Here is a 10,374-nt window from a genome sequence, read left to right on the forward strand (position 1 = left end):
ATTTGAGACGCCCATATTTCACCCAGCCAAATAGCTCGGAGAGCAGCGCAGATGGCTGCCGTGGTCGCGCCTCAGGAAAATGTGTTATTAATATCTAAATAACTTCCCAATACTGTCTGGTAAATCTCCCTTCCACCATTCCAAATGATGAATTCGTTTGAAGTCTTCCCCTAGCCTCATCTTTTCAATGTCTCTCTCTCTTCTCTCTTCTTCTTAGCCAGGCTTATTTCAAACTGGTAAATATCTAATTCCTTTAACGGCTGGGCCGTGCACACGAGTCTTTTAGGTACAAACGCCTGCAAACAGCCGGTGTGTGGCGGTGCTTGCCCGGAGGTGAACAGAAAACCCGCACGCCCTCGCAGCAGGGACCCCACCCTGTTAAGAAATGCGTTCGGGAGTCTGGGGCCGCGGGGGAGCCTCAATCTGGGAGCAGAGCCCTTCCCTCGCGTGCCCCGGGGACCCTCTCCTGGCTCCCCGTGGAGTCCCAAAGGCACCCCTCCTCCCCAGCGCTCGGCTCTTCGGCGGCTCCTGTCCCCGAGACCCCACCCGCAGCCCCCCGAAGGCGTCCCTGGCTCTCTGGGGCGGATAATTACTCTCCGCTCGCCTGTTCTCCCTTGTTTAAAGTTTGTTTTCTAAATGTCTTCTATTAGATTATGTTCGTTCATTCCCCCTCCAACCTTATCTCCTTCTGTCTCTTCTCTCCTTGCCCGTCACACTCGATTTAGGCACGAGTTTATCTGGCAAACAGTTTGCCGACTTTGTTTATTTACCGCGGGTTCTGGGGCTGCGAGCGCGCGCGCGCCAGTGTTCGCCTTTGTAATAGTTATCTCATTGTTGTTCTTCGTTAGTCTCAGCTTCCTCCACCCCCTCTCTCTTCTTCGGTTGGGGGGAATGAAGGAAAGAAAGGGGGAGTCTTGTCAGCCCAGTGTGGGTTCGCCCCCTCGCCCGGAGCCCCCTCCGCAGGGATATCCCCCACCCCCCCACACACACCCCCTTTCTGTTCACCCCATCCCCCCACCACCCAGGCGCGGCGGAGCCCTCGCCCCCTCCCTCTCCCCCTCTGGTCTCACTGAATATCCACCGCCGAGCGCTGCCTAAAGCCGGGGAATTGCCTGACACCCTCCCATCTTCCTCCGAGCCCCCATTATGCGAAGCTGATCCCACTCTGAACAGCCTCAAATCCCGCCTGGACTCTGTTTGATTAGATTGCCAACCCGGGGTAATCCTTTGATTTGGTGGAGTGTCAATTACCTTTCTCTAAACACACATTTACAGAGGAGGGAACTTGTTGGTTTAAATCAATGCAGATTGTTTCTTGATAAATGGACTATCTTCGACCCCTCCCTCGCTCCCTCTTCCAAGGCCCCTCTCCCTGAGGGCCCCTCCCCTCCCAGTCCCCGATCTCGCCTATCCAGTAAACAATGCCCCTTCCAGGTGTGAAGCCGAAGAAACGGTGTGGGCTGAGGAGAGCCGTGCCCCCCTTCCCCTATTCATTCGCTCCCCCGGAGCCTAATTAAATTTGGCAGGTCCTTGTACACACAATCAAAACAGCTTCCTCCAGTGTAGCAAACGACCGAAAACCGCATTAGCAGCTATCGCTGCTGCCAAATTAAATTGTTTCCCACCTCCTTTTACAAGTGTCTAAAACCGACACTTCGGGCTCTCCCCTCCTTTCCGATCCTTCTCCGTCATTTCCCACTCCACACCTGTAAGTTTGCTGTTTTAAAAATAAATTAAGGAAAAATGCAAAGAAACACAAACCTGCCTCTCACACACGCCCTCTTTCACACCCGGAAGTCAGCAAATTCACCACTGGACTGTGACATCCCCACTTCTCCCCCACCCAGAGGAAAACGCACACTCTTCTTTTTAATCTTGTGACTTTCCCCTTTATTTCATATTAACTGTGTCCCGGCTGGGCTTTCTACCCAAGAAACCAAAATAGTCTGATCTGGTCAGTTTCAGCCTAAACTTGTGCTTTGTCAGATGCAAGGGGCTCCTGGTGCTGTTTCTTCCTGTTGTTACTGCTTTTCTAAATTATTGCTTATTTCTTCACACTCATTCCCTAGCTCCCACGGAGAAATGGTTCGACTCTTTGCAAACCCCTATCAAATTTCCCACAAGAGTCTCCCTGGGCTCAGGTTAGGAAAATCTTTTTCTTTCCCATCCCTCCTCAAATCCTTTCCTAGCTGGGTCCCTGGCCTGTCCCTCCCCTGATCCTCAGAGGAGAGAGTCCAGTGCATGATGGCAAACAACTGTCCATTTCTTTTTCCAGGTGTGTAGAGTATGGCCAGAGCCCCTGTCCACAGCGGTCTGAGAATTCTCACAACCAACAATCCTAATAACTCAGTCTTAACAAGGATAAGAGCAAAAAAAAAAAAAAAATATGAACAGCCTCATGAATATCAGCCCAAGGGGAGCAGGAGTGAGCTGTTCAGAGATGAAAGTGCACAGAAATAAAAGCTCAATTTAATCTGCTTTAAAACCCTTCAACTTAACGTTTGTGCTTCAAACTCTGAGAGTGAGGACTGATTGCGGATAAATAGTTTCTTACCATGCCTGGAAGCTATTACACCCCTCTCCAACACAGTTTCCTATTCAGCAGTCCCAGTTTTCATTACCAGCTCTAATAAGTCTTAACATTATTAAATGCCAAGCGGACGATAGGAAAAAACGGACTCAGGGAGGGATCTCTCTTTAGCGCTTAAAGAGGCGAGCTCTTAAACCCCTTCTTCGGTGGCTCCCCGCCATGAGAGGGGCAACCCTCGGAGAAAGCATTTGTCAGGAGCAAGAAGCCAAAACAAAGTTTGTGGGTGTGCACCCCTCCCCCTGTTCTGCCCATGGGATATCTCTGCCTCTCCCCACCTGGCTCACTCTGTTGGAGGCTGGGAATGTCTTTCCACCTTTAACTTGGCCATGAAACTGCTATCTGGGGCCTGGGAGAGAGATGAGAGGTTCCCACTGGTTGGTTCCCTGGAACGCCCGCCACTGGCCAAGGTACTCAAATCCGGAGCTGATACCACAGACAGAAAGACAACCCTCTCTCACCCCCACTGTCATACTGCCCATTCACACCCACCTACAATCACGCTGCACATCCACACAGAATCCCACTTGCGTGGAACACGACCCATGGCACTTGGATCCAAAGGCCCGTGGGCAAACAGCCACACCGAGAGACACATGGGCTTCCACAGCCATCCAGCTCCCAGTCACAGGGCCCAACACGCCCACTGTCACTCAAAAACCACAGTGCTTTCTGGACACCAGAGCCACCAATTTCATTTCATTTCTGCCACTCCTCTCCAGATTTAGCACATGTACTTTCAGCCTCCCCATCTGGAACTGCCAGCCTCCTCATTACACGCTTGGAGATTTGGAGCTTCCTGGTTCTACTGTGGGGAAAACCTCTGTCCAGCGAAGTTGCCTGTCGGCTGATTTTGTAAACCCAGATCAGCACTGGAAACCCCTGGACTCCTTTGAGCCAAAGGCATCTCCAAACTCCCCAATTTGCTATCCTCTTCCTCTCCTTTCCTTCTTCCTCAGAAGAAATGTATCTATTGTGCTTCATTACAGACTGAATTGGACATACTCCTGCCACACACACCTACCCAAAGTCTCTCCAAATAAAAGCAAACCTCCTTCTTGTCTCCCGGGGTACCTCTCAGAAGCTATGTCTGCTGTGTGGTATTTGGCCAGGAAAGATTATTCATGTTCTATGTCCCCCGCCCCACAAAAAGAAGTCCAAGTCCCTTTCCAATCTGAACTGAAACAAGGAGGGGGCTCCCCCACAAGGATCCCCGGGGCCTCAGCCGAGCCTGGGGCCACTGGGCAATGCAGGGCCCCCTCCCGCTGCAGACCTGAGGCCCTTCGGCAGGCCCAGCACAGCGGGGTGCCAGGCACAGCCCGCTCCCTTTCTTCCCTGCCCTTTTGTCCCCGGTGAGACTGGGCTCCACTTGGGGCCCTGAATGTCAATAGCCTGCCCCCTCCCCAGCTCCAGGCTGCTCTCACACTGGGCTGCCCTGGCCCCCCCATCCTCCCCCCTCAGACGAGGACTGTGGGGGCTGGGCCTAGCTGGGAGTTGTCTTTGGAAGCGGGCTTTGTCTGTGAAGTTCATCTTCAAGGTTGGGAGAGACTGCTGAAAGCTGGAGGGAGATCTGGGCTAGGAGTTGGAGGAGAAGGGTGCCTTGAGAAACCTCTAGAAGGGAACTCGGGCAAAACACGCTCTTCACAAGTTTCTGTTCAGAACACTCCCTCACTTTTTGCAAAGCCACTGTGGTTTTTGGTTTTTTTCTCAGATTATGATGGCCACTGCCTTTCCTGTCTGCCTGCTGCCTCCCTGCGTTGTGTGTTGGGGGCTTAGCTTCTTTTCCCGGTCGTCTTTGTGACTTTCGGTCTTCCATTTTTATTTCTTTTCCCACATCCCAACTTGACATGCGCTTGCCAAGTCTCAAAGAGACCTGCGAGGGGAGTGGTGGTGAGGGAGGGCTTTCCCTTCTCCAGAAGCTTCCCCTGTCAATAAACAAAAGCATAGTCCCCTTTCCTGGGCGTGCAGGCGCTTGAAAGATAAATGTCTTCCGTCCTGATCTCTAGAAAAAGTCAGACGCGGAGCTCAGACTCCAGCCCACGCGGCAGCCGCGCTAAAAGCGGGAAGCGAGCGTGTGGAGCCTGAATCTCTCTCTCCCAAGGGGATCCTCTGATCCTGGGCATCTGGGAACTTGGCCTCAACTCCTGGCCTCACCGGCGCCAGCCTAAGAGGAAAGCACCTAGAAAGAGCACCCCTCGGTCCCCTCCTGCCTCCGCGCTGTCTCTGTTCGGCCTGGCATCGCGGGACTGGGAATTAGGCGGCGGCCCACGCGGCCTTCGCTAATTTTTATTGATTGCAGCGGTCAGTCAACTGTCAGGCGGGGTTTCAAGGGACCGTTTAGTGAGCGTGTGCGGGTCTGGTTAACAAATTCATTTAGGGAGCGGAGGGCCGGCTCCTCCTTCCTCGGCCCCCGCCCCCCTGCCCAAGTTTCCTATAAATAATAGATCGACACCGGGACTAGCTGCCAAAACGCCAGCCCCGGAGGACACACGGCCCGGCCCGGAGTCCTCGGCTAGAGCAGGCAGTCTGCGGCGCACGGAGCACCAACCTGCCGCCAGGCTCCCCGGAGATGCGGTGGCCGTCTGGGCCAGCGCCGCCGCGCATCGGAAACGCGAGCTCCGCGCCCCGCCCGGCCCGGGGGCGCACCGAGGGGGCGCTCTCTGCACATCCCGAGAGGCCCCGATAAAGTTCCGCCCGCCCGTCTGAGCGGCAGAGGCGAGCCCCTGGTCCGCCGCACCCTGGCGCGTGGGAAACGCGCGCGCGGGCGTCGCCGGCCCCGGGGCGGCTTCCTACCTTTGTCGCCCAGGATGCCATCGATGCTGTGCTTGGCTTTCTTCTCGCCGTCGTCCTCCTTCTTGTCCGCTTCGTCCTCCTCCTCTTTCTTCCCGAACTTGATTCTGAGCACGCGGCTAATCGAACTCACTAAACCTCAGAAATTCAAAGGCAAAAGAGCGAGTATAAGTCGTTGGGGCTGGGGAGCGCAGCCACCTGGGGCCCTGGGAGAAGTCACGAAGCCCACTCCCCCTCTAAACACACCCATGAGGATTTCCATCCGTGCTCCCTCCCAACACACATTTCAGCATTTACACCTACTGGGAGGCACAAGTAGAGTCACCCACGGAGTGACTCACACCTGGGGCACTCACACAGTGGCAAGACTGGGGCAGAGGCACCCACCTAGAGCACTCCTATACAACATCCTTGCACACACTTGGGCTTTACACTATCAATACTCTAGATGCACGTTGACACCCAGCTCCCCAGGATCTCCCCGAGGCCCCACAGCCCCTGCTGCTGCTGTCCCCACACTCAGATGCATGCCTGAATGCTCAGGTACACACACACATACACCCAGGACACTTTCCCTCTCACAGCCAGCATGGTTCAGGGGCTCCATATTTGCCGACCCACTCACTCATGGCTGGTGGCAGCGACAGAACAGAAATGGTGACTTGGAGAAAGGAGTCCAAGGAGTCCACGATCTACCCTTCTAGGATGGATTCACCTTTCTAAGTCACTGCTTTGACAAGGCACCAAGGGAGCTTCTCTTATCCAACTTTATAGGATAACTTTTTGCCCATTTCTTTCCTTCCTTCCTCCCTCCCTTCCTTCCTTCTTCTCTTTCTTCCTTTCTTTCTCACTCCCTTCCTCTTCCCCCTTTCTCCTTCTTTCTCAACTTCTTTTCTGTCCTTCTTCCCTCTTCCCATCTTCCTTTCGATTTTGATTCCCTCCTGTGCCCTCACCCTCTTCATGGGCACTCTGGCTCTTTTCCTTCCAACTTTTCTTCAAGTCACCTGTCATCCATCATCTCCCCATCCTTTCCCACCTCCAGCCCCACACACCCTGAGCCCTGGCCAGACTCCGGGCAAGCTCTGCTGGCTCAGCTGCCTTCTCACCTGAGGGCACGGTGCTGCGGTCACAGTGCCCATCCTTCAGCAGCCGGTCTCGGATCTCCCAGCTGAACATGCCTGGGTTTTCCCTCTTGTACTCCTCAATCTTCTTCTCCACATCCGGAGTCGCCACCTGCTTCAGAGGTGGAGGTGGGAGAGTAGGAGTGGAAAGATGGGGTGGGGGGAGGGAGATACTTTTAATATCAACCTCCCAAGAGCCCCAGGCCAGGCTGGTGGCTCTGGTCACCATGCTTCCATTCTGAGATTGGTTTTATCTTTCCAAGAGACCTGTTTCTGGCTCCCAGGAAGGCAGTTGGGGTGGGAGTGGGGAGGTGTGGAATAGAATAGTGGTAGGTAATAAAATGGAAACCTAATTAGGACCCCCAGGACCCACCTCACTGTTTCAAGCAAGACTGTGGGAAGTTTCCCTGGTCTGGGATGGTGATAAAGGATTTGGGCAGAGATAGGGACAACACAGGAATGACTCATTGGCCTCAAAGTCTTGGGCAATCTGAACCTCAGTGATCTCCATCCCTGAGAAATTCAAATAATGGGGGATGTCTGGGGCTGGGGGACACTCCTACTGTATGGAAGCATATAGACACCCTGATGCTACTGGATGACACAAGGAATCCTAAAGCCAGGATCCCCTAACCATGAGAAGGCTGGCTGCCAGCTCTGAGGCAGAGACACTCACTCTGGGCTTGCTGCCGCCAATGGCCCCAGGTCGGATGGACCCAGTCTCTTGGTAGCGGCAGAGAATCTTGGAGACACAGCCGTGGGAGACACGCAGCTGGCGGGAGATGACACAGGGTCGGATGCCGTGGTGGGCCATCTCTACTATCTTGTGGCGGATGTGGTTAGGCAGAGGTCGCCCGTTGATGAAGACCCCACCAAGCTGATTGACCCGGCCTTGGCCAAGTGGGGTGGACACTGGAGAAAGGAGGAGGAGATGAGGAAAGAAAGAGGCACAGAGTGAGGACAGGGAGGACATAAAGAGTACAGCCCTTTTGACTCCAGTTTTGTTTGAGCCCCAAGACTCCTGAAAACAGATCTGTGTTCCCCACATTTGGAGCTGTGGCAGTTCAGAGGTCAGGGAAAAAAAAACTCATGAAGCCAAGAGAAGGTCTGGTGGGGATGGAGAGAGGGGACACAGCTGGCTGCAGGAGTCCCCCCAGATGTTTATGTGTCCCAGTCCTGCCACACTGTGGAAAGAGAAAACACCTGGGGGGGTCCGAAGCCTCTGAGAAGGGGAAGGAGAGAGAGATGAGAGGACAGAACCTAGAGTCTGGTGGAGCCTGGAGATTCTGGGACCAATGGCTCTCTGTTGCCCAGGATGCAGCTTGGGCGGCAGGCCCACCTGCCTCTTAGAAAAGCCAGTAACAGGTAAGATGTGGCCCATCTGGTCAGTTGTTCCATGCTCTAAGTGGTCAAGACATATGCATTTTATTGGGGTCGAGAAGGGGCTGGTTGATTACTTGTATTTACAGCCCTGGCTTGGGCAGCAGAACTGTCCCATCCGTAACTGAACAGCCGAGGCACAGCAGAAGGACCGGCAATATAATGCCGTTGGCCGCTGCCTCTGGGGGCACCTGGCTGTCTCTTGAGGGCCTCTCCTTCCTTCCAGCCCGTCTCAGAGTTCTAATTTCGTTTTGGGATGATTTGGGGACATGATCAATTGTCAGCAAGATCCTAAATCAAATGCCTGTTTGGCCTCAAAAATCCATGAACTGTCTCTGCAGGTTCAGAGAGTCTGGTATACAGATGGGCCAGAGTCCCTGGGTGTGGATGACTTTGGGAACCAGGAAGACAGCCTTCCCTGGTGTGTGCTGGGGAGAGGAGAACGCCTGGAAAGCCTTAATGCAAAGTCCACACAATTTCCTCCCAGAAGGTTGGGGGACACGCGGTGCACTAATCCGGCCTCGATCCCCCGATATGGGGACTCGGCGGCTGCGGAGATCTGGCAGATTAGAACGATTTCACAGCCGCCCGAGTAGAGGGAGCTGACAGTTTAATTGGAAGGGAGGAGGAGAGAAGGGGCTCGGGCTGCTGAGCTGTTCCTACCGCCTCCTCCTTTCCTCGGCCGGTCCCCCCACCCTTCTCTGTAAAAGTAGGTGTCTGAAGCCACCCTCGGATTTAATCAGAAATCGTGCGTCGCCAAGTCAGAGTCACTCGGTCTCCGTGGCGGGATATGCCATTAGCGCTCGAGAGCTCTCGAGCGCCCAACTTTATATTCAAGAGCCTCTTTAGCGACCGGCACTCGGCTCTCCTCAGTATTCTTCGTCATGTTGGGCAAATATTGTCCTAATCCGCTGTGCGTCCTCGGCCGCCTGTTTCACTTGCATTCGCCACAGGAGAGTGCTACGACAAATCCCCGGGCTTGTGCGCTCTCCCGCCTGCGTGGTTGCTCGCGCGCACTTGATCACGGAGCCACTCTCTTCGCCTCTGTCTAATTCAGAGACCCGCGCCGTCTAGCTGCCAGAGGGACCCCCCCCCCCCAGATCTCAGGCTGCCTGCCCATCCATCTCCTCCCTGCCTTCTCTCCCCTTCCTCACGCACAAGGGACTCATACAATTACAAGCAGAGTAGTTTAAAAATAAAAGTCGCACCTATTTCTAACCACTTCTCTCTCACACCCTGGGCTACCTACCCCTAGAAGCCAAGTGATCCCTCAGTTGACAGGTTGAAGGCTTTTCATTATTTTAAAAAGAAAACAAGACAAAAACGCAGGAAAGGGTCATGGCGGTGCGCTCCCAGCCCTTCCTCGAGCCGGGAACGGGTTCACCGCCCGTCCTTTCTGCTCACCCCGGGTGTTGGATATTCCGGGAGGACACCTTACAAAATTAACACTTTTCCCTTGTCTGGACATTTCGGTGCCCTCTTGCCGTCTTGAGGTTTCTCCTGGGAGATTTCCAAAGTTCAGGAGCCCAAGTTAAAAGTTTTTTTGGGGAAATTGTTACTATTTATTATTTCAAATTAGTTTGTTTCCAAACCCCAAAGCAGGAATTTCTGTCCTAGTTTAAACATGTAAAATATCACACATTGCTGGTATTTCGAAATAAAGGGGATTGGAAGACCATCTTAGGGGTAAAAACAATTCAAAACAAGAGTAGAAAGCGTGTAGCTGGCGAACGCAGAGAGCGAGAAAGTCAGGGGGAAAGTATCTAAAAATAGTGGAATGAGCAGAAATTCACCAAGACTTGAAATTGACTAGGAGCCGAAATCTACTCGGAGTTTAGTCCTGCGGGTAAAGGCCAGAACCCGCGACCTGTGAAGCTGAGGCCGCGCGGGTCAGTAAAACCTACGCGAAAACGGACAAGTGTCGGTCCCAGAAACTTCCTGGGTCTGGCGCCCGGACTTGCACCCAGAAGAGAAGGGGACCCCCTGCTGCCGCTGGCGCCGCAGCCACCCCGTGGAGATCGCCACTTCTCCAAGGACCTCGAGGTCCTGGCGGAGGAGGGAGGAGAGGCAAGCCCAGGCGCTCTTACCTTCCAGAGGAAATCCCGTGCGGGGATAGTTCTGCCCGGGAGCCGGCCGCATCATCCTCGGTACAGTGCCGGGAAGGGCCGCCATTCTTGCGCACGCCGGGGACGAATCCAGAGTCGGCAAAAATCGCTTCCCGTCCGCTCCCTTTACCCCTGCTGCGATCTCTTTCTTTCTTCTTTTTTTTTTTTTTAACGTCTTCCCCCTCCCCTCCGCGAACACTCCCTACCCCCACCCCCCACCCCCGGCTGCAGTCAGTCGCGTCCAGAAGCTGGGGAGGGGGGTGAGGTGGGGGCGGAGGTTGGGGGGAGGGAAGGTGGCGACAAGGAAGTTCAAACAAACAAACACACCAACCCCAAGGCCGCCTCTGCCCGCTCCGCTCGGCTAGAAGTTGTGCGGGCGGATGCGCCGGGC

At 54.3% G+C, this 10,374-nt stretch overlaps 1 protein-coding gene across 4 annotated transcripts in view; it reads right to left on the reverse strand.

Moving 5' to 3' along the window:
• The window catches only part of PAX7 (paired box 7), a 99,652-nt gene extending 89,490 nt beyond the window's left edge, over positions 1-10,162 (reverse strand). Inside the window, exons 1-4 of one of the 4 annotated variants that reach the window (XM_064493997.1) lie at positions 9,966-10,162; positions 7,175-7,410; positions 6,484-6,610; positions 5,381-5,515 (exon numbers count right to left, since the gene is read on the reverse strand). In XM_064493997.1, coding sequence (XP_064350067.1) covers positions 5,381-5,515; positions 6,484-6,610; positions 7,175-7,410; positions 9,966-10,050 — 583 coding nt within the window. In that variant the 5' untranslated portion in view covers positions 10,051-10,162. Of the gene's footprint in view, positions 1-5,380; positions 5,516-6,483; positions 6,614-7,174; positions 7,520-9,965 lie in introns of those variants that run through there. The other 3 variants (XM_031464197.2, XM_031464196.2, XM_064493996.1) reach the window with 3 other exon arrangements.
• Between the last annotated feature and the right edge of the window lie 212 nt (positions 10,163-10,374).

Source organism: Camelus dromedarius, chromosome 14 (assembly GCF_036321535.1).
Source record: "Camelus dromedarius isolate mCamDro1 chromosome 14, mCamDro1.pat, whole genome shotgun sequence".
Lineage (NCBI taxonomy): Eukaryota > Metazoa > Chordata > Mammalia > Artiodactyla > Camelidae > Camelus > Camelus dromedarius.